General features: G+C 44.8%; 2 protein-coding genes and 2 non-coding genes across 5 annotated transcripts; 3 read left to right on the top strand and 1 right to left on the bottom strand.

Annotated features, from left to right (window-relative positions):
• Positions 1-1,341: 1,341 nt before the first annotated feature.
• On the top strand, positions 1,342-7,345 carry nop56 (NOP56 ribonucleoprotein homolog). The gene is made up of 12 exons (XM_070837835.1): positions 1,342-1,416; positions 2,100-2,189; positions 2,311-2,425; positions 2,879-3,043; positions 3,327-3,525; positions 4,065-4,252; positions 4,642-4,793; positions 4,989-5,089; positions 5,793-5,941; positions 6,153-6,274; positions 6,491-6,610; positions 6,830-7,345. The coding sequence occupies exons 1-12, from the start codon at positions 1,414-1,416 to the stop codon at positions 7,124-7,126; spliced, it is 1,701 nt and encodes a 566-aa protein (XP_070693936.1). The 5' UTR covers positions 1,342-1,413; the 3' UTR covers positions 7,127-7,345.
• On the top strand, positions 4,386-4,517 carry LOC139220657 (small nucleolar RNA SNORA26). Its single transcript, XR_011585853.1, has one exon. It is a non-coding gene; the product is annotated as a small nucleolar RNA SNORA26 (small nucleolar RNA).
• On the top strand, positions 6,348-6,415 carry LOC139220701 (small nucleolar RNA SNORD57). Its single transcript, XR_011585857.1, has one exon. It is a non-coding gene; the product is annotated as a small nucleolar RNA SNORD57 (small nucleolar RNA).
• Positions 7,346-8,081: 736 nt separating the features above from the next.
• ubap2a (ubiquitin associated protein 2a) lies at positions 8,082-22,034 on the bottom strand. Of its 2 annotated transcripts, none has more exons than XM_070841760.1 (27): positions 21,966-22,034; positions 21,256-21,393; positions 20,607-20,684; positions 20,253-20,363; positions 16,151-16,313; positions 15,939-16,019; positions 15,792-15,855; positions 15,136-15,233; positions 14,901-14,959; positions 14,716-14,786; positions 14,357-14,534; positions 13,969-14,239; positions 13,540-13,838; positions 13,166-13,392; positions 12,601-12,886; positions 12,074-12,113; positions 11,765-11,939; positions 11,415-11,466; positions 10,779-11,076; positions 10,527-10,618; positions 10,277-10,327; positions 10,085-10,178; positions 9,584-10,000; positions 9,397-9,501; positions 9,239-9,306; positions 8,929-9,105; positions 8,082-8,844 (listed from the first exon to the last, which is right to left on the bottom strand). In XM_070841760.1, exons 1-27 carry the CDS (start codon positions 21,975-21,977, stop codon positions 8,752-8,754), a joined length of 3,798 nt encoding a protein of 1,265 aa, XP_070697861.1. In that variant the 5' UTR covers positions 21,978-22,034; the 3' UTR covers positions 8,082-8,751. The 2 variants fall into 2 exon arrangements, with proteins under 2 accessions (XP_070697861.1, XP_070697852.1); XM_070841751.1 differs by having other exon boundaries at positions 8,929-9,120; positions 21,966-22,032.
• Positions 22,035-22,884: the final 850 nt, after the last annotated feature.

Below are 22,884 nucleotides of genomic sequence, written 5' to 3'. Positions count from 1 at the left end.
CTTGTGTACAAATAGACCAGCATGCATCTGTTCCTTGGAAACCACAGGACTCTGAAGAACTTTAATGATGCTTTTTCCTAAATATGACACTCAGCCCTTTTCCTGCATGATGGTGACATGTTATTGCAGACGGGATCGATACTGCTGTCACAATACTCTGCAGGAGTGGACAATTAAAAACACTGGCACCGCTGAATCTGGTCAAGCAGCTTTGTATCTCTTCCTTAGCACTTCTTCACCGCAATGACGCACAAGCTCTAATTACATTTTTCCATCACCTACGTCTGGCTTTTGCTTTCATGCCTGCCTGGCTTTTTAAATGTTTTTTAAAATTCCAAATCCTTGTGATGAATAGAGATGTATAACAGCTATCATACGCATGTGAGTCTGTACTTCTTTAATCAGCTCTTTTAACCTTCCAGCCAATGACTACAGAGACAAAATCACTGCAAATGTGTCCCTTGCCGCTTACTGTACTGACTGAGTGCTGCATTTGATAAGTCTGACTATATACTATATTCTGTTTCAATTAGCAAATTCCCTAAAAAGAAAAAAAACAAACAAAACACAAACCAGTGTTGTCTGTGTGATGTATTCCTCTTAATGACAGAAAATCTGCAACCATTTTCATAATTAATTTATTTTAATGTAAAAATGCCAAAAAAAAAAAGACTGGTTCCAGCTGCAAAATAGTCAATATTCACTGATCTTAGTCTGCAATGACACTAAATTAAATATCGTTGAGTTTGTGGCTTTTTTTGGTAACCATTGACTCTGAAAATGATGAACATATTCCAGCATTTACTGGCACTATATAGATTAAATGACTAATTGATAATAAAAAATGTTGTTAATATAATAATATTTGACGTCTGTGTGTCCATAAACAATAAAACAATAAGAAACAAAAGAATTCAAACATTTCAGCACACCAGTGAGCCACGCCATTGGACAGGGTGTTATTTTCCTTCATTATTGTGAGCATGTGCACTCACTGTAGTTTATTTTGCTGTAAATAATTCCTGATGCTGTAAATAGCCAGTAGAGCTCTAATGTGTATGCATGTATGGCTAAAAAAGTCTCCAACTTCTGTGTACTCCTGTCTGACTAATGTTTATAAAAACATACTTTTAAAAAAATGGCCCAATTAAATCAATTAAACCAATTAAAGATGAGAAAAAAATGTAAAATAGCATAAGCTTTATCCTTTAATGTTTTATTTTAACCAACTTTAATAGTGGAAACTGACTTCCTGCTTTGTGTCCAGTCTCGGTCAGTTCTCGCGGTGTTACGTAGATCTCGCGGTATTCGGGTCATGTGGTCTCTGGCAGAAATGTGAGTTCACGTCTTTTCTGTCGAGGTGAAGGAGCAGAGCAGACGCGACCTGCGTGCTGCTACAGATATTCACTAACCATGGTAAGAGAAGCGCTGCTGAGTGTTTGGACTTTCTTATTGTAGGAGACAGTCCAACGCTCCCTGAATATACCGACGATTTAAAAAGAAAAAGGCTGTTTTCAGATATTTTCCGCCCGAAGGCCTTTCAACGTGAGCGGCGCAATTAGCCGACTTAGCTAAAACATGCGTATTTAATCTAAACTACTTAACTACAGGCAGTAACGTTAAACTTGGGCAGCTTTTGAAGTCGCAGTCATGCAAGTGAAAAGCAGCGATTTGTACTTTCAGCCGCTGTTCGTTATTTAGTTACTAGCGGCCTTATGCTAGCGTTAGCCGGGCTACTAGCATAAGTTAGCTTAGTGGCGCACGGGCCCAGGCCAACACGTGGGTTCATCATCACGACAACGTGGCTGCGCGTGAAAGTTATGTTAATGTGCTTGGCCACCATGGTTAAGTTAAAGTCAGCACTGATGAATAATTGTTGGATTTAAATGTTATATTGCGCGCATGACTCCATTAACGTTAACTGCGATGCTACCAAAAAATAATGCTAAAGATTACCACGTGGAAGACGAGTAAACACGCTTAGCATTGTGCTTGTAGCCTTTACAAACATCTAACTTTTGCTGGTCTATACGTAGATGTTATCTCATGTCCGTGGTTGTGTGGCTTTTTCTTTAATTCAACGCCCTTACCTTCTGCAGGTGCTGTTGCACGTGTTGTTCGAGCACGCGGCGGGCTACGCGCTGTTCGCCGTCAAAGAGGTGGAGGAGATCGGCATGCTGCTGCCTCAGGTGGGCTTTCATTCCCTGCTTTTTTTTTTTAACTCAGTCCTGCTGATGGAGCAGAGATAGCAGCATGTGTGTGTTTCAGGTGGAGCAGCGATAACAAAGGTGTGTGTGTGTGTGTTTTCAGGTGGAGGAGAGCGTGCTGAGCATCGGAAAGTTCAACAGCATGGTGAGCCTGGCCGCCTTCTTCCCCTTCAAGTCGGCCCAGGCTGCTCTGGAGAACATAAACGCGATTTCTGAAGGTAAGCTGGACTCCCTACTTAACAGCTGTGTTGGCGTCCTCAGTTGTAATGATGTTTTTATAATCTGTCAATCCACTGAGTTTCTGTGCGGACAGCTTCATGTTAACTCTGAACATCTGAGGAAAATTGAAATGCAGCAGCCACTTGTTATGCAGACCTGATTTCACAGCTACATTACATGTAATGTAAGTTTTAGAGATATTGCACAATTATCTAATTGAGCACTAATATTAAGGACTCCTAACAGAAGAACTGCTGATCCACATTTGCAGTTTCTAAATTTCTCCTGATTGGCTAATTCATGAAAGAATAAGCCTGGACAAATAAAAACAAAACCAGGCAGGTGAAACACGTGTCAGGTCGCATTTCTGGAATGGCTTTGCAGTGTTTAAGCTTTGTTTCCATTATTTATATACAGATGAATGTGTGATCTCCTCTCCTTCACACTCGCAGGTGTGGTGCATGCCGACCTGAAGTTGTTCCTAGAGACGAACCTGCCCGTCTCCGGAAAGAAGAAAGCTGTGCTGGGCGTCTCGGATGCCAAAATCGGAGCAACTCTACAAGAAGAGCTTTCATTCTCCATCCAGACTGGTGGAGTGGTGGCAGAGATAAGCAGAGGTGAGGACGCAGCTCGCATAATGATGTATTCACATTATTTGGGAGGAGCTTGTTTTTTTTGGTTGGATATAGAAAGTTGGGAGCAGGTAGTGTTTCTGTAGCTGGAGGGCAATGCTTAAGTTGTCAGGCTTCCTATTAAGAATACTGTGGCTGCTTGTGATGTGATCTTGTGATCCTGAAACCCATGAAGGTTCATACTGAAAATCTGAAAAGCCACTTATTGCATGCTCTTGTGCTACTGTTCCACTTCACTCTAGCAAACCTTTCCATCTTGTCATGTCAGGCATTCGGCTGCACTTCCACTCCCTGGTGAAGGGTCTGACCGGCCAGGCCGCCTCCAAGGCACAGCTGGGTCTCGGCCACAGCTACTCCAGAGCCAAAGTCAAGTTCAATGTCAACAGGGTCGACAACATGATCATCCAGTCCATTGCTCTGTTGGACCAGCTGGACAAAGACATCAACACATTCTCCATGCGTGTCCGGTAGGGCAGCCTGCATCATGCTACTAAAACTAACGATGCGTATACTGTTTGAGATGAAACTTTGCAGTGGTTCTGTGCAGGTTGAGTTTGGTTGTCACAGCCTGTGTTGCATGGCAGTGTTCTGTCCTAATTCTGTGGCCACACTAGGTGTTTGGTCAGCAACTGGCAGTTGTTGGTATGGGGGAGGGTGCTCGCTTGGCATGTCAAAGTTTTAAAACCTACCATAGCAAAACCTGAGGCCTCTGTGTGTGGCTCTTTTTGTTTGTACATTTGATTTTAAGTGTGCATTTGTCCATGCGAGTATCCTCCTAATGCTTACCGCAGACAGTACACCATAGTGTGCTGGCTGTATAGAAACGGGAGGAACATTATCCTCCCCGAACACACCTGCTCTGCCAGTTGTTGTCTGAAGGGGCAATACTGTTTGGTGAGACATCCATTGGTTTGTTGTGATCTCTGAGGTCTGTAGCTTGTTTCTGACATCACACATTACTTCACGCGTGGTTTCTTTTCTAACAATCATTGCCTCGTGTCCGCAGTGAGTGGTACGGCTACCACTTCCCAGAGCTGATCAAGATCGTGTCGGACAACTCGATGTACTGCCGCCTTGCTCAGCTCATCGGGAACAGGAAGGAGTTGTCGGAGGAGAATCTGGAGAGCCTGGAGGAGGTGGTGATGGACGGCGCCAAAGCTCAGGCCATCCTGGACGCATCTCGTTCCTCCATGGGTCAGCTAACGACAATCTTTTCCTTCTTTAGACGATGCCATACTAATGTTAAGACATTTGTCACTTCGAGCAGCCATCCTGACATCTGTGACCATCTGTGCACAACACTTAGTCATTTGCAAACTCATTTACCGTGCCCCTTTTATTGACCACCCTGGACCAATAATTGTCCTTGGTGACTAACACAGGGGGGCAGAGCAGCTCTCTCATAAACCTGTAGTGAAGGCATAAATCCTCTCTGCGGATCCTGTCGGGAGAAACAACCACACATTGCATTTTAGATTACTACTGTAAACGTTAGCATTTAAAGCAGCACCCACTGTTCAAATTAAAGTGAGTATTAGTTTTATCCTCCTGCTCAACACGACCTCCTGCTTGTTCTTCTCCAGGTATGGACATCTCTCCCATTGACCTGATCAACATAGAGCGATTCTCAAATCGTGTAGTGTCTCTCGCTGCCTATCGGCTGGAGCTGCAGGAGTATCTGCGTTCCAAGATGAGCCAGGTGGCTCCAAATTTGGCAGCCTTAATAGGAGAAGTGGTAAGCAGTTTGTTCATTCACACAGACGTAAGACGGGACCAATGATGTTATACCATAATCTGTCAATCCACTGAATCTATGTGCTGACAAAAATATCCGGTTCTGATGGTCCTCACAAACTGTCCAATCAAATCATTCTCATGTTGCTCCAGTGGACTTCTTTCTGTGAGACTAACACCCTTCTCTTTTCTGTAGGTGGGCGCGCGTCTGATCTCCCATGCTGGTAGTCTGACCAACCTGGCCAAGTACCCGGCCTCCACCGTTCAGATCCTGGGAGCAGAGAAGGCCCTGTTCAGGTACTGGGGCGCCCCCTCCCTGCTGGGGAAAGAAGTGGCTACAGTGATGGCAGGGCTGGGCTGGAGCAGAGCAGGGTGACCGGAGGAGGCGACACTCTGACGTCTCCTCTGGAGTGATCCCTCTCGCCCTAAAGCACCCCCACAGTCTGAGCAGCCACTCACTCACAGCGCTGAGGTAGAAAATCTGAGGAGCTGATTAGCACCATGCAGCTCATTTTGTTTTTCCTTCTGAGATGCTTTTAACTTGAAAAAACACTAAACCCACAATTAAATATAATGGATACAATCTGAAGTCCACATTAGTAGTCAAAATGATGTCTTAACATGCCCTGTAGCTACTGTATCTGCTCCCTGACATGTTTCTGCCATTCGAGCTGCCACATAATCAGAAATGTGGTGCTGATTTGTAGTTTCACCTCTAGGGGGGGCTGTTCAGTCACTGTTAGACCAATTCTACACACCAACCTGCACTAAGGGGGGCAGTTTAGACTAGAACAGCTTGTACAAAATACTGTAGTCGGCTAAAACCACAACTTCAGTCTGTCCTTTGTGTGTAGAGTTTGCACCTGCATCATTTACGTAACTTGTCAGTGATATAAATGCAGCTGTTGACCAAAGACTTCATTCTTACCCTTGTGCCTACTGGATAACATTTTCTTAAACTGTGCATCCTGAGTGTGAATTCGGCTGTATTTTCTCTCAGAGCCCTAAAGACTCGTGGCAACACCCCCAAGTACGGGCTCATCTTCCACTCGACCTTCATCGGACGCGCTGCCGCCAAGAACAAAGGCCGAATCTCCAGATATCTGGCAAACAAATGCACCATCGCCTCCCGCATCGACTGTTTCTCTGGTGAGTGACAGGACCTTGTGGGGTAATTAACACGTTGGCTGACAATTCATGGGGCATAACTGCAGTGATGCTCATATTTTTCGTCAACAGTATTCATCCCTCGGGTTGATGTTGATAATCAAATTCCTGAGCAAAGCCACATGTCTGTAGAGACGCTAAAGCCGACTGTAATCTTGTGCGGTCTTTGATTGATGTTATCACTTTTTTGCAGAGGTACCCACGAGTGTGTTTGGTGATAAGCTGCGTGCTCAAGTGGAGGAGCGCTTGTCTTTCTATGAAACAGGCGACGTGCCGCGGAAGAATGTGGATGTCATGAAAGAGGCAGTTAAAGAGGTGAGCTCAGAAAAATGCACCTTTGTTCAAGCTGCTGGGTGGTACAGGGAACGGACCTGTAGTTTGTTATAGCTGTGAATGATGACAAAGTTTTCCCTGACATCACGGTGAGGGTAGAAACTGATTTAATGAGCCTGACGCAGTATTGATACTTAAGAAAAGACCTGATGGCGTCACTCTGATTGTAATTGTTATATCACGCTTTTCTCTTTTCAGGCCTCTGATGTTGCTGCAGAGATCAAGAGGAAACTGGAGAAGAAAGAAAAGAAACGCAAGAAGCGTGAAAAGAAGTTGCAAGAACTGGAAGAGAACGGGGAAGCCAATGGCACTGCTGAGGTGAGCCTTACTTTTAGTATCTGGCCACGCATGTTTTGATTTGAGATTGGACCCACACACATGGTCCTGTCTCAGTGTACGACATGCTATATCAGCCTGACTCCGAACCATTGGCTGGTCCCAAAACTATGGACTAGATCACTGAAGTGAGTCAAACATCGTAGCCCCATAGAGAATATATTGTCTTTTTTCTGACCATGTTTGTTTATTCTGGTGCAGGTGGAGAATGGAGATGCTGACGTGACCGTGGTGAAGAAGAAGAAGAAACAAGCAGCAGAGGAGGCACCTGCAGAAGAGAACGGAGCAGAGGACACCCCAGCGAAGAAGAAAAAGAAACGAAAAGCCGAGGAGGCAGAGGAAGCTGCCCCCACAGACAACGGAGCGGAAGAGACGGATACTCCAGCCAAGAAGAAAAAGAAACGAAAGAGTGAAACTGTCGCGGCAGAGGTAGAAGAGACCCCAGAAACTCCTGTGACTGAGAAGAAAAAGAAAAAGAAGAAAGAATCTGCAGACTAAAGAATGTCAGGTCAAGGACTAAATCTTTACTTTATGTACAGTTTCTTTGTATTTTCCTCTATCTGAAGCTAGACCATGTCCGCAGCTTTAAGTTGTCTTTTTTTGTTTTTTGCAACCTCAAAGCGGGTTAGACTGCAAAGAAATGCTTATAACTGTGCCTTGAAGTCAATTAAACATACATGTACTTCTGTAAATAAATTGTTTATCATTTAAACTTTGGTAAGTAAAAGTCTTTTGTCATGTTTTACACGTTCGTGGTTCACTGAGGTAGTCTGGTGTGATTATAATGCAATGAAACTAATGCAGTACTTTAAATATGGCCTCTTTGTACCAGTTTCTCACAAATTGTTGAACTACAGGTGAAACCTAAGTGGTGTTCAGGGACAACTTATACTGCAGCTTATATTCAAGTAGCTGGATTCTGAAGTGGAGTTGTTGCATAAGTAGCCACTTTTCAGTTAACATACTAAAAAAGACTGATCCTATTTTCTGGAGGGTCACTTTCTTACTTAAGTTTGCATATTAAACATGTAATTACTGATGTTTGTAAGAAGGAATGGCTCCTTTTATTTAGGTGCATGTAGAGCTGATAAAGTTTGCTCTTGGTAGAAGTGCCAAGTCTTGAACCTGTAGACTCTCTTGCAGTTTTAAAACTGCTCTGCTCACCTCAGTACACATCAGACCTGTTGAAGCGTGATGGTCCTGTTTGTTTTTCCAGTTTACTGGCACATGTAATGGAGCTTGAACCTGCACAACTTCCTGGCTTTAAGAGTTGGCATTGTTTGTAAGCCCAAAGGTTATTATACCACTGATGTCCATTGCCTTGACTATCCTGCATCCTAACTTTGATTTATAATTAATTAGTATGATACTGGAAGTGAATGAAAGGTCTGAACACAGAGAAACATGGTTCAAACTGTAAATATTGATGCACAACCAATACAAACTGTTCATAACTTTTAATTTGGACAACAAGGATTAAACCAATGTTAAAATGACATCAAATCCAAGGCCTGGCAGGTCAAACCAGCCAACTAGTAAGAGTTGAGGAATGATAGACAGATGGAGGAAAACAGGGCAAAAAAAAAAGAAAAGTCAAGCTATCAACTCAAGTCACCCTCAATATAAGGATTCACAGATGCGGGAGACCAAAGTTACAAAACATATTTCCTCTAAAATAAAAAAAGGCCTTTGCCGTGAAAATGATGTGTAGAATCTATGTACATCATTCTCAATTCATGTATGCATACAAAAAAATCCACATCACAAGATGCTTGTGTTCAAGTATATTCACCAACTTCATCTCCATGATTTAGCATTCTCGTCTTTCCACATTTTTTTGAAATAAAATGTCCTTCAAAATAAAAACAAAATGCAGAAAACCACATTTTATGTCCTACCAATACATATATACTGTATAAATACATACATAAATATATTTTACATACAACAGCCATAAATTTGAAAAGGGGATATACAGAGCAAAGGGGAGGGGTGGTAGTGTGTGTTTTAGCTTGTGTAAAATGGTTTGTCCCTCTATGATCACGTCAGTCAGATACGCAGGTGTGGCGCTGTGTGTTGGTGTCCGTCCTTGGACACCCACACACATCGGAGATGTAGCCGTCTCAGTTTGCCCAGTAGGGGGAGCTGCCGTAGCTCGACTTGTTGACTTGGCTCTTTTGCTGCAGGCTGCTGGACTGGCCACGCTGGCTGGGACCCTGAACGTGGAGAGACGTACGCGTCAACATCTGAGAAACTCTCCCCTGTGCACCTGCGCTGGGAAAATGATCTGCCAGTGTTACCTGTCCATCCTGAGCTAGATGGTGGTGCAGCAGCTGTGAGTGTGGTTGCTGGTGAGGCAGGATGTGGAGGAATGGGGCCGGTGCATAGCCTCCAGGAGCTGCTCCAGGGTTCAGAGGCCCTGGACCCCCCAGTGCTGACGGCAAACTAAAGGGAGGAGGGGTCCCCGCATGGAAACCCTGCTTATCAAAAGACTGCAGATGAGGAGGGTAAAAAAAAAAGGACAAATTAAACTCAAAACATCAATATTTATGAGCATAAACATAAAGAAGGCAGCAGGGTGGGTGGTGGGTTGAAGTGTTTGCAGCTCACCTGGGTCTTATTGTAAACACTTCCACTGATGTCTGGCACACCAGAATTACTGGACGTCACTGAGACGCCTGGCAGAATGACAGAAACAACATTTGTGCATTAAAATTTGAAATGATCTGAAAAATGAAGACATTTTGAACAGTGGTTGTTGATCTCACCTTTCCCGGGTCCAGTAGCAGCAGATTTGGCTTGTGCCTGTGAGGAGGAGTTGTATCCTTTACTGTAGTCCACTCCTGCTGGCCCCGCTGTCAGCTCCTCATACCCTGGACAGGAAAGCATCAACCTCAGACTCCAAACAATACACACAATAAACAGTAGGAATAATTAAGTGGTGTGTTCACTCACCTGAGCTGAAGGTGTGCTGGCCGTAACCACTGGGCTGCTGCTGCGTCTGCTGCTGGAAGGGGCTCGCCGAGGGGTTCCCCAGACCGAGGCCCATACTGTGCTGCTTGGCCGAGGCTGGTCCCGGGCCCCCGGGAGGAACAAACATGGTGGGGCCATACTGGAAGGCAGCAGCACTGGGTACGGCGCCGGGCACCCCGGGGTAGTAAGGCAGGCCTGTGTAGCTGTAGCCTGGAGGCAGAAAAGCCTGTTGACTGCTGTGGTGTTGCGGCTGGCCCTGGGGCTGAGGCTGGGCCTGAGGGGGCTGAGGCTGGGCCTGGCTCTGTCCTTGGCTCTGGCCCTGGGGAGGCTGCGGGGCCGCCAGGCTTGTTGGGGGTGCCGGGGAGGTGGAGTCATTCCTGCCAAACTTTGTGACTTCACCTAACAAACAGGGGAGAGGTCAGGTGAGAAGGAACTGGATTTTAGGATGGTAGACAAAGACGGCAGAGGCTGAAGGTGCTTTACCTGAGTAGGGGTTGTTGGCTAGGCTCCCGTCTCTGCCAGAGAGAGTTGCTGTGGGGCCGGGGAATGTGATTCCATAGTAATCCTGCAAAGAGGGCTAAAGGGACAAAAGAAGATCAGGAGAGGAGCCAAACAACAATAAACAAGCTAAAAAGCATGCATGAGGGCCAGAAGAAGAGTGGTGATGAGGCTCACCATTGGCAGTCTGGACTGGAGCATATGGAGGTCCTCATAGCCATAGATCTGCTGTGAGAGACAAAGGACGGGTACATGTCAAAATAAAAACATATATACTGTTTAAGAGAACAAAAACTACATCATCAGACCTCTGAGGGGCTTCAAGAGTTCAAGGCAAGTCAATGAATAGATGCTTGTTGATAAATATCACATTTTAAATTACAGCAAAGTACACTACTATGATTGTAGATACTGAAGGGCTACTTACTGGGTATGCTGGCAGCAGTCCCCCTGGGCCCATGATATACTGGTTGGGCAGCAGAGGAGGCACTCCCTGGGACAGGTTTGGAGGAGCTTTACCTGTCAATGCAATCACACAACCATCATCACATTCATATACTTCACTTTCCTGTGAGGAAACAGCCACACCAACAACTGTTAGCACTGGTGTCATCATGGGATGTCAACAATGAGCTGAAAACAACTGATACATTAACATGTGTGAGGTGTGTGTGTGTACCAGTGGAGGAGAGCAGGGGTGTGGTCCTTGGTGCAGAGAGGTTGGACGTGGCAGTGGCTCCATTGGAGCCAAGTCCCAGCGCTGCACTAGTGGCAGCAGAGTGAAGTCCAGCGATACCACCGACTGTGTTGCTCATGTTGTTGCCCATGTGGGGCATGTTGGCCAGGTGGCTGATGCTGCTGCTACTGTTGCTGCTGTTGTGGGTCGAGTGGAGTGCTGAGGCCGAGGGCTGCGATGACGTGTAGGACCCAGAGGAGGGAGCCAGAGAGCTTACATTGCTGCTGTCTACACTGGTATACTGAGAGCAGAGAGGAAGAGGAAAAAAAAGGCAATTTTTCAAAATTTCAGACATTTTCAGAAGCAGAGCTGGCCATTGGCAGCCATTTAAATAAAGTATATGACCCCGACTAAAGATCCTGAACAGTCAGTGAATCTTTGCCTGTTGTCATTCAGTGTCTTGTATTAAGGTGGTAGCATTTACTGGAATTCAAATAATGCTGAAACCATGCAGCTTTGTGTGGCTCTCAAGAGATGCATCAGGAGATGTTTGGTTTGGTTGTATATCATTACAGAGGAGAAGACATCATATGAAAGGTTTTAGCCATCGTGCTTGTGGAAGACGAGGCAGGTACTTACAGTGTGAGAGCTGGAGCCCAGAGCTGAAACTGAGGAATGACTGCTGACATGGCTGTGGATTGAAGGTAGAGAGTAAAGAGAGATAATCAGTGTACTGTTGTGGCAATGACAACTTCATAATACAAATACACTGTGCGTTAATACGTACAATACTGCTCACTATGTATTTAGAAATTAATTTGCTTTAGAAAATAAAGCAGCAGCAGGCCCATTAGTCTGCACTCTCTTGAGAATTCATGGTGGCCAAACATGACCAAAAAGGTAGTAAATCTAAATTTGCAATGAATATCGAGGTTCCTTCTTTGGCAGGCCAAAGCTGTTCCTCGCTCTGCCATGTGCCTGTGTGTCACCTGTTCAGTGAGGTGATCTGGCTGGCTGAGGGCAGGTCCTGTGCCAGGTTGGAGAGCGTGGTGGAGCTGTGTGCAGGCAGGCTGGAGGGCAGGTGGGAGGAGGGCGCCGAGCCGCCGTTGGTGCTGATGTTCAGAGATGGCGACTCCGGCTTCGGTGTGGAGGACGCTGATGAATCTGAGTGGAGCAGGAATTTTTAATAAAAGGTCTATTTGTACGAGTCGCAAAATAGCATAACCTAAGTTAGGTAGTTGTTGGTCGGCATTTACAATAGAAATTATGCAAATAGAAATCTGTGGTAGGTAACTTACTGTCTAGAGCAGCAGAGGTCCTTACACCATTCAGACCGTTCTGGTGGTAAGACAAAACGCAGCTCAGTGTTTGCGTACGCTGATAAAATATCAAGATCTATGTGCTGAACATACACAAGCCTTGTAGGTTGACGACATCCACCTCATTAAAAAAAAAAGCTAAGCAGAATTCATACTGTTCCCATCGTGTTTGATTATGGGTAAATACAGCTGTCTTGGAGAGCTGGAAAAACAGTTACATTAATCTCATTTGAAAAAGTTCAAACAGTCAGAAAGTTTCCCAGCATGGGGCTGAACCTTGTGGGGTTTGTTGACCTGCAATTTCTCAGCGTCACTCATGTTTATACAAGACACAGAAATGCGACGCACTTGTCTACTTTGAGGCAGGCTGTACTACTACTACAACAATATTTCTTCCCCCGAGGAATATTTGAATATGAATGATTTCTCATCTCAGTCAACTACAAGAAGGTTAAAAGCCCTAAAACAGGCCAGGATCAGTATTTCTGTGTGCTGTGTATACTCACCATGACTGGCCCCGTGGCCTCTTTCCCCTGGGAAAACGCCAGTCGGGTGTGAGGGGGCATGGTCCCATCGTAACTTCCCCCCACTGTGGAGAAGTGAGAGGAGGAGGGTACAGAGGAGGCGGCGGTGGAGACTGCCGAGGAAGAGGAGGGAGGGTTGGTGGAGCTGGCAGTCCCTAATGAGGAGGGAGTGAGGCTGGGCAACGCCACCGAGGAGGAGTGATATACTGGCTCTGATGAGGAGAGGGGAAGAGGAAGGGCAACGGAGAGAGGGCTGCCCAACGACTCACTGCAAGGCAACAGCAGGAAGAGAAGAACAAGTTGTTAGATTAAATTAGCCCAAGTCCTCACATGATGCAAAGACAAACATTTTTTTTTTTTAATAGTAGAAAATATTGGGATGCTGTAAAAACAACAAAAAAACAAGCAGGATTTGGTGTACTGAACATTATGAATCCTTCATAGATCTTTATTCCCAAGCAGCTGCACTGAGGCTCCATTTCTGTCATGTTTTAGAATTAAACTCTTCAAAATACTAAACAACTAAACTAATCAGTAGTGACAGTACCTGAGCGGTTTGGAGTACAGGCTGGTTTGGCTCTGTGTCCCTGGCCCCGATGCAGATGGCGCTGGAGCAGGGGCCGGTGTGGACTCCCTGGACGCCGCACTCACACAATTGTCCACAACTCCAAAATCCGGCAACGCAGACTCCGAGCCAAAGTCTAGAGCTCCAAACTGAAGGTTGAGCCCAGGGACGTCAGCCGAGCCTGGCATCTCTACCGCTGTGGAGGGGATCTGGCGGGAAGGCAGGAAGGGCAATGTAAAGTTCATTTGACTGCTTATTATCTGTCATTTACAAAAGATTAAAATATGCAAGCAAGATGCAGAATCTCACACCCACACAGGAGAGTGCTAGCTTGTCCATCTACGTCCAGTCCCTACCTTGGATGTCGGAGGTATCCTTCGTTTCTGGCCTTTGAGCTGTGCCCGTTGCTGCTGAGGTGTACTGCTGCCCTGAGGGTCCAGCCCTGCGCTGGGGGCAGGAGGTTTAGCACCACCAGCCATCACCGGGCCTGCCTGTGCTGACGTGCTGGTGTGCTGGGGGGCAGGCGAGGCTGAAGGGGGCGCTTGTTGTTGCGACGGAGGACTGGGCTGACGTGCCAGAGGCAAGGAGGGGCCGGTGTGCCTCTGAACCAGCTGGCTCAGCACAAGAGAAGGCTCTGGCTGCAGGCCAAACTCACCTGCAGACACGGACAAAACATAGGATGAGGATTGAAAGCAGGTAAATGTGCTTCCACAATAATACATGTGACAAAAACAGATGTACTTTTGTGCATGGCTGCAGTATGATCATCCCACTTGAATACTTACGGCTGAACTGTGAGGACAGCGAGGTGGTGTTGGACTCCGAAGCCTTCATGTCCCAGCTAGATGAGGGGGGTGGAGGAACAGGTGCTCCCAGGCCTGGCAGTCTGCCGATGGAGGTGCTGCTTCCTTGGGTGCTGGCAGGGGGTGCGGCCTGGGATGAGGGTAGCGGACCCAAGCCAGGACCCTTCAGCTGTTCCAGTATCTGAGCTCCAGCGCTGGGCTGAGTCCTTTTGGCCTGGCCTAAGTCCCCAAAACCAGCTCCCAGCACTGACGACTGGCACAGACAGGAGGAGAGAGGGTCATCATCTGTCTTTGTGTCTGTGTTTATTTACACGTGATACATGAAGCGATGTGTATGAAAAAAAAAGCATCAAAAGCGACTGTTTTTTACCAGAGCAGCATGAGCGTAGCTAGTGCTACTGGTGGCGTTGCGGCTGGGGGGCGGCGGCTGCTGTTGCTGCTGCGGTGGCTGGTGGTGGTGGGAGTTGGTGAAGACCAGAGAGGAAGAGGATGAAGGAGGTTCTCTTCCTCCACCCACAGGCTTCTGCAGCAGGGAGGCGAGGTCCAGACTAACATAGAAAACAGGCAGTCAGAAAATGCTTGCAGGACACCAAGTCAAAAGTTGCTAATTGATTTGTATTTATTTATTTGTTGTAAAAAAATAGTTGGTAATTGTTGTGAAATTATGTTACAGTGTAATAAAAAGCTGGTAATATGTTGTATTATACTGTCATTGAGCTTGTTACTTACCTTTGCCCAGGTGTAATGTGATTCTCAGCAGCAGGTGCACATGAGGAGGTGAACACTTTAGCCTCTGAGAGCTGCAGGAATACATAAAAACACAAGAGACACAAGTGTTTTAAATATACACCAAAACATTTTATTGTGATTAAGAGATTTCTTCTGTGATGTGCTGCCTGCTGGTGTCAACTCACACTAACATCTTCACTCCAGTCCTCAGGTGCCCAGTCTTCGAAGGTACTCCTCCAGGCAACTACGGGACAGCCAGTGATGAGCCACAAAGTTCAAATACAGGTGGGATGAGTGGGTAAAAAAGATGCAGGGTGCCTTTAGCTTAAGTGCATTTCAATAGAGCAGAACTGTACAATATCGTCTGCTCAATCCAGTCAGTGCCAGTCAAGACTAACAAGTGTGGTCTGAAGAGCTCACCTGTCCCATCTGTGCTGTTGTTGGCCACTGAGTCCCACACCTCACTTTGTGTGGTCCCTGTCCCAGCCTCTGAGGTATAGTCCGCAGGATTGAAGGTCCTGGCGACGAGTCGAGGAGAGGTATATTTACTTAAACAGAAATAAGGTAAAGCCAGATTTATGCTTCTGTGATGGATCTATGCAGAGCATAGACCAAAGGAGTGAAGGGCCTCTAGCCCAGGCAGCAGCGTACCTGTGGCGTATATTCAACCCATATGTATAGACAGTGGTTGGGTGGAATCATTATTATAATAAACAGTGTCGGGAGTACTACTGTTTAATGTTTATAGCATTCATCACGCAAAGCTCCCATTAGAAGAGGGATGACCTTTTTCTTTCTGGTGCTGTGTAGAGGCTTAGGTGGGATATGGTCATTATTTTATTTACATACTACATCTGACTGGGACTGGTGACCAAAGATTATGGAAACTCACTACAAAGTCAGTTTAAAGACACGTTCACCTTAAGTTCACTTGCATTTATTCAGAGTGCAAAATGAAACAATTAATTTCCTGGCACTGATTAATTCACACCTAGAAGTATGTGAAAACCCCTGTGAGTGTGTGTACACGTGTGTGTGTGAGTGTGTGTACACGTGTGTGTGTGTTGCCACCGTACCCCATGCCCTGGGCTGAGAACCGGCTCCCTGCTGGTGCTCTGCCTCTGCCTCGACCTCCAGATCCTGCACAACATTCCCACAAAAGTCAGCAACATGAACTGAAAGCGTTGGCCGCACCGACAGCGCTTTAATGTGCGTCTGCTCACCTCGGCCACCTCGGGCCCTCCGACCTCGATCTGAACCTCTGTCCACCGGTGTCACCTCCACGCCGTTCTCCTCTGGACGTGCTGTGTGCGTGCAAACATGAGAAGAAACCATATCAGTAACAGTGTGATGGAATAAAACGTGATCCTGAAAAGCTACTGAGGAGACAGAACGGACTCTAAAGTGGATTTAGATTAAGGTTTGGACTTCATACCCTGTCGGCTGCGACTTGGCCCTTTGCCCTTGCGGTTGGCAGCCGCACGGCCCTTGCTAGCCTCCCTCTCTCCTTTCTTCTCCCTGTTCTCCTTGTTCTCCTTACTTTCTGATGGGCCCTCCTTCACCAGGGGCTTCTTCTTCCCTACAGTCTCCCATGAGGTCTAAACACGGGAATGACAGGACATAGAAGGAAAAAACACAGAAATTAACACAACAAAATAAGACAAACTAGAGGATTAAAAGGACAAAAACTGGAGAACAAACTTTATAGTCCACGTGTTTCTCCTTGTGCTAGCTCCAAAAAAAAAAATTTCACAACCAAGATAAACACTGACAATGTGTTTCAGCGAGCAAAGCAGACACAGCAGTCTTTAACTTTAGTTTAAACTAAAAGTCTTTGCCTCTATTTCAGTGGCATTTCACAGTATTACTGTGTTGTGTATTTTGTTCAAGAGGATGAAGAAACACTATACGAAACACTACAAAAAACATTTCTGTAACAGTTACAGGAAAGCCGTGACGCTGGCTATTTTTTGACCAACTTATGTACTGAAGTGTGTGCTGCTAAGCTGTGTTATGTAACACAAACAAATACCTAGTGAGGGCTTATAATATGGATAACAGATAATCGAAATCAAATGACTCAGATTGAAATTAAAGGCTGAAAACATTTCTAAAACAACATACTGACTGTGACCTTACAGTGAATAATAATAATAATAATAATAATAATATATAATAAAAAGGCCACTCTTCTCTTACAGCGTTAGAAATGATTCACTCAGCCATTCCTTTTGTTTATGACACTAACAATCTCCTAATCAGAGGGTTTCAGTATATACCATAACAGCTGAGACTTCCACCTAAAAGGGAAAACAAGCTATTTGCTATTTTTGGATTTCCACGAAACCAAAACAACGGCATGGTTAGCTGCCTGGCTGGCTGCCCTGCCCTACAGCCTCTCCTCGCCATCTGTGCAGTCTGGTATTCTTCAGAAATGTTGGGACACTCGGACACTCGCAACACACTGGCAGAACAACACACGAGTGTTTGCCAGACATTTGGTAGCCTGTTTGACGTCGCTCTCTGAGCAGAAAAGGGAAAATAATGGTGTGCAACAGTATGGCGGTGTGCTAAAAGTCTCCGATATTAGAAAGAGCAAACTGCTTAACAGTCACTGTGGCAAAGGACAGCGCCGAGACCAATTTCAGAGTCTGACTGAGAACATACTATGATATTCAGTTTTTTTTTTTATTATTTATTTATTTATTTTTACTGTCAACAGCAGACCAACTCTTGGTTCTTCACATCTGTTTATCTTCTGAGCATGTTACTTAACTTGAAATCTAGTAGCTTTGTGCCAGAAAGCTTTCGTTTCCTTTCCTATCAAAACAGAAACATAAAATATCTATCTGTACACTTTTTGGACATGGACCTGCAGCCCCCGACAGGCTGTCTCCACAGGATGCGTTTCAGCTGTGATTTTCACTCATCGGTCCAACGCCCATCTGAGCAGATCGGATTCTGTTTTAAATCCATACAGCTGTCTTCACAGACCAGCGATGGCTTGTGTTTCACCTTACATGTGAAAATGCAGTGATTGTGAATTGGGCCCCAAATGATGCTTTAAACATGGGTGACTACACAGCAGTAATCTACCTAAACATCGGTCATGCCGCACTCACTACACAACCTGTGCAAACATTGTGTTTATCTGAAGTCCACTAAGTCCACAATTTTAATTGACATATTTAGGGCTTAAGTAATCTTGTATGATATCAACACAAGGGTTTTATTGGCTGGTAAAACCTGCAGTTGGGCGGCGCTGTACTAGGAGTTTTGGGCATTTTCCTGCATTGTAATAAAAGGAATGATAAGGCTGTCCTGCTCCAACAGGTTCAGCTAAACTAAGAGAAGAGTCACCGAGCTGTCAAACAAACAGTGTGTGCACTCCTACACAGATCAGATCAGGCACAGTGAGTCAAGAAAAGAAAAAGAACACCTGTGTGGTTGAACTATCTGTATGTAGGCTTTTCATGTGCATTCTAACAAGCCCCTTGGTGCTGCACTCTCTTTATGTCTGATGCTATTGATATTACTGTAGATGAAGTCAATTCACATTTCTTTCTTCAGCCATTTTCACTCCTGCTCTTTTTCGTTTGATGCATCTGCACCACAGTCTCAAACGTGGCTTACAAAATTCAGGCGTTTATAAGGCTAAAGTGATCCCGTTTATGCTCATCTTGCTTCAGTTCAAGGATTGATTTGCTGGATGAGGTCATCTTCGGTAACGACGCTCTCCCATATTGAAATAAAGGTAAAAAGATGAAAACACGATCAGTATTCGTATGACTGGCCGAGTGCTGATTGTGTGACAGGTGTGTCAGGAACCCTCCCAGCATGCTCTGGGGCAATCAATTCATGGACATAAGTACGCTTTTATGTGTGTTCGCACATTGTTACTGATGCTTGTTCAGTGAGAAAATTAAATCTTACTAAAATCTCTTTAAAAAACAGCAGCTTTTAACGTGTGAACAATTACATGAAGTGAGTTTTGCAGTTAAGCATTTAATACGTTTAGGGATCAAATGATAAACTCCTGTTTTAATGTCATATTTAATTCATATGTTCAGGCTGCACTGATCCTTTACCAGTCACAATCTGTGCATTTTATTCACAGTATCTCAAACTACACTAACTAACTACTCTTTTTTTTGTATGCAAACTTTGTGTATTTTGCCATGTACAAGCAGAGGTAATTCTTCATTTTGAAAATGTTATTCTGATAATAAATTACACTAATTCTTCTCTCTCGTTATAAATCTAAGAAAGCAAACATTTGTTGTTTGGGCTTCACCCTAAAACTTGATCCGGCTAAATGTCAATATACTGCACTTTTGCAGGTTTGGGCTTAAGGACCTGTAACTCTGACAACAAATTTTAAGCAGCTTCGAAGAACCAACAATCCAGACTCGTGTCAATTCGTCAACACTATAATCTGAACAACTCCACACACAATGAATGGGGCCCTGTTGTGTAGTTCATGCACCCTCACGTCAACATGCCAACAGTGAGACAAAAAATGCCTTGTGTCGTGAGCAGCACAGCAACTTGGAGATCTCCAGTCTTGTAGTCTGCACAAGGCTGAAGACAAGGCAGCGAGCCCGCATACACAACACCAGCAACCATAAAACCAGCTGAGATAAATGAAATCCAGCCGTCATTAACAGGGTTCCTACAGCATGCAGCAAAGACCAATTTTACAATAACTAAAACACAATGCCAAATCAATTACTTTGACTGTGTTGTGTTTCCTTGGTGATACAGTGCCAAAGCTGTGCCTCGTAGGGCTGACCCGAAGTTTCTGCCGTTGCCATGGTAATGGACATCTAAAATTAGTGCTCAAGTGGTTCTTACTAGACTGAATTTTTCTATGGTGCCATGATGCTGTGATTAACCACTAGTGGAGGGCCGGCGCTGGACTGAGGCTGGTGATATGTGAGAGCCTAAGAGGAAGAATGCGAGCAGAAGAGCAAAATACGTGTGCGTTGACAGTGTAGTGAATATCATAGTGGGTGTTGTTGTCCGTCTGTCCAACTCGGCCACCCTTCCTTCCGCCGTGTTGTCCAGGATACAGTGACAGCGAGCTGGTGGACAGTGGATCTGCTCTGAGCATCCCAGCCGCAAACAAAACGTGTTGTGTGTGTTGTTGGTTCCACTATCCTGATCTGTGTGATATAAATGGGCACTCTGTGATATAAAATTGTTAAAAAATATTAGTAGATTATTTCATTTAAAGACTTTTGTCCTGCATTATTTCTAGATTAAGGATCTGCACTGTGATGTCAAAATGTCTGCTGTGAAAAATGGCTAGCTGATTAATGGCAACATGAGCAGAATTTAAAATTTAGTGCATGAATGATTATTTTCACAGGTCATGCTGTTGTTTCCACCCGGAGCTCACAAATATTCCAAATTAAAAGCACTCATCTCGTACAGAGCGGCAGCATAGTCTTCCAAGCAAAAGAAACCTGTTGACACTGTTGAAAATTAGGACAGGCTAATAGGTGAAGTTTGAGATGAGACATAATGTGATATACCATGTCCGAGGTGCTCTCCAGGAGGAAGTTGATGGCTCTACTAACATCCTCATTGCAGTCGTGGAGTGCTACCATGCACTCATCCTGGTTCTTCCCAGTCACCTCCATCAGCTGGGGAGAGCAACAAACACACATCCTATTAGAAATGCTGTGTCGTCAACAAACAAAGACAAGACGTACCAGTTTTACACTGCATGACAGTGCTAGTCAGGGCGGCATTCATAGCATCAAATATGCATTTTGTCCACAGAGAGTACTGGAGTCATGGGAAAATGTGACAGCTCGCCCTGACTCAACGTAGCAGCCAGATAATGAGCCTTGTGTTGTCTGTCAAATGCCTAAAGTGTCTCTCACCTGGTTAACTTTGTCCTCAAAGTCAGCATCATTCTTGTCATAGATCATCTGGGCAAGCCGGATCTGTTCAGCGGTAGCCTGCAACACAGAGACCAGTGGGTAAAAACAACAATGGGGGGAAGAGAAGAACTTTGTTAGCTCAGCCATAAATTCTACCTTTACAAAGATAATAGTGTCTCATCTTATATTTTTATTTCAATATAATGCAGTGCAGTAAACCACCACCAACAACTACGACCTAAGTAATTAACATAGTTAAATACATCTCTCTGAAAGTTTGAACAAAAGCTTAACATTATGAGCTTGGTATAGGAAGGATATGTGGCAGAGCTGTTGTGCTGGAGTGTATTAGATTGATCAAAGGTACCTAAAACGATGATTATTAGCTTGGTTTTCATTGTCAAATCATTTAACTCAAAGAAATGGTTATCAAAGTGCCTCTTATTGTCACTGTTAAAAGTAAATGTACTTTGGGGCTGCGATTAAAAAAAAAAAATCCATTTCAGTATTGACCAAGGAGGTCTACTTGCATAATGTGTGCACTGTGGTTTTGTTGGCAGGGGTAGTCATATGCACACTGGTGTTTTGTCTCAAAGTGTCTGTAACTGTGCAGTGTGTTTTCTATTTCTGTGGGGTCGCGGTGGCTCACCTGTATCTGTTTCTGTGGTTGTGATGTGTGAGTGGCAGCAGGCAGCACTTTTTCCCGAGGGCCCCGGGCCTTGTCGCTGCCCAGCGAGCTCATCATATACAGTATATACAAAACTCTGTATGTACAAAATAGAAAAATCTGCAAAGGAAACGAGAAAGGATGAGTGACATCAATCAACAGATCTTAAACCCACAGATTGTGTCCAAAACACACAACGCTGTTATAGCAGAGCCTCACAGAAAGAAATAAGTTTTTAATACCAGAAAAGTGTGTTGTGAGCATAGCCAAGCCTTGTTGCACAATTATGAATACTGCCTTTATGGAGAGTGTAAGACACACAGCTGGCCTGGCTACAGAACAGCTTTGCTGAAAATCTAGGTCAAGGAGGGAGAGCTGCCCAGTGTCCTCTTACAAACAGCACAGACCACGGAGTGTGTGAAGCAGAACAAACACTACACACCCTGACCCCACATCCCCTCTAACTGCTCGATAGTTTACAGCAACTAAGATTACACACGCACACCCTAAACATGAAGCCGCTGCATGAAAACGCTGAATTCTTATCTTGGTGTATTTGACAACTGAGCCCTGTGGAATTCGGGCCTTGCGGCAAATTGTTTGAGATACCACACATGAGCTAATCATGTTCAGCAGCAAATATTAAAGACATAGTAGCATGCAATCACACACACAAGGGGGGTTTTCTCCACCTGTAAATGCATGGAAAGGGTGATAACTCAATACCTATTGGTGATAAATATCGTTCAATGCAAATTGAATAGCAAACTCTGAATATGGTGTCCATTACTAGATCCCCACTGACCCATTTGTTTTATGTCAGAGAACAATAGCAATCCAGCTCACAGTGTCTGGGTGACGCTAGAAAAAGCACTGCTGCCATTGGCTGCTGGACTGAACAAAGCTAATGCAAAAAAAACGACGAGCTGGTTTTAAATGCAATTTCAGTGAGAAAAAAAAAAACAACCTCAGGATCTCTTTGTAAAACTCCTACAATCCTACAGCAGCAACTGAAATGTCTGTCCAATATATTAAATATCAGCATATCATTACAGGCACGAGTATCGACGGTCTTTGACACAAACAATAACAAAACAGTCATTCAGTAACTCTGCACATCTTAATTGTTAATCGCATTTATTTGGGTAAACCCCTGCAGAAACGATACACCAAATACCAGCCAGGTTACACGTACATTAACAGCAGCTAACTGACAATTAGCCGTAATTAATTTTAGCGATAAGTGCAAACGGAGCGTTGTTTTGAACCGATGCTAACGTTAGCCCGTTAGCTGCTATGTCAGGTTACTTATTTCTTGAGTCCGGATATGAGACGGCTCGGTAACGGTGGACTGCTACGTGTCTGTCGAGCTAAAACAAATCAAAAGCTTGCGGAGTCTTTTTTTTCTCGACTGAACACTAACCGGCTCGGTGCTGGTGGTACTAGGGTCCCTTTGTCCTCAAGTTAGCCACCAACATGCTAACGCTGGTGCTGAACCGTCGATGCTGAACAAACGATGCGGTGGGGCTGCAGCTAGCTAACGATGCTATCTAAATCTGGTAGCCAACGGCCGCCTAACTGGCTTGGTGAAGTCTTAAACGTATTTATAGA

This window comes from Pempheris klunzingeri, chromosome 2 (assembly GCF_042242105.1).
Source record: "Pempheris klunzingeri isolate RE-2024b chromosome 2, fPemKlu1.hap1, whole genome shotgun sequence".
NCBI lineage: Eukaryota > Metazoa > Chordata > Actinopteri > Acropomatiformes > Pempheridae > Pempheris > Pempheris klunzingeri.
This window is presented reverse-complemented; position numbering and strand designations above follow the sequence as displayed.

Bases quoted from the DNA above. Each gene is read 5' to 3' on its own strand.
- ubap2a (XM_070841751.1), bottom strand. The intron at 10,619-10,778 runs GTACACACACAC...TTGCATTGACAG, and splicing joins ACCCCTGCTCTCCTCCACTG to GTAAAGCTCCTCCAAACCTG. The intron at 10,001-10,084 runs GTAAAGCACCTT...CCTGTTTGTTAG, and splicing joins AGCCAACAACCCCTACTCAG to GTGAAGTCACAAAGTTTGGC.
- nop56 (XM_070837835.1), top strand. The intron at 3,044-3,326 runs GTGAGGACGCAG...TTGTCATGTCAG, and splicing joins GGTGGCAGAGATAAGCAGAG to GCATTCGGCTGCACTTCCAC. The intron at 4,253-4,641 runs GTCAGCTAACGA...GTTCTTCTCCAG, and splicing joins CGCATCTCGTTCCTCCATGG to GTATGGACATCTCTCCCATT.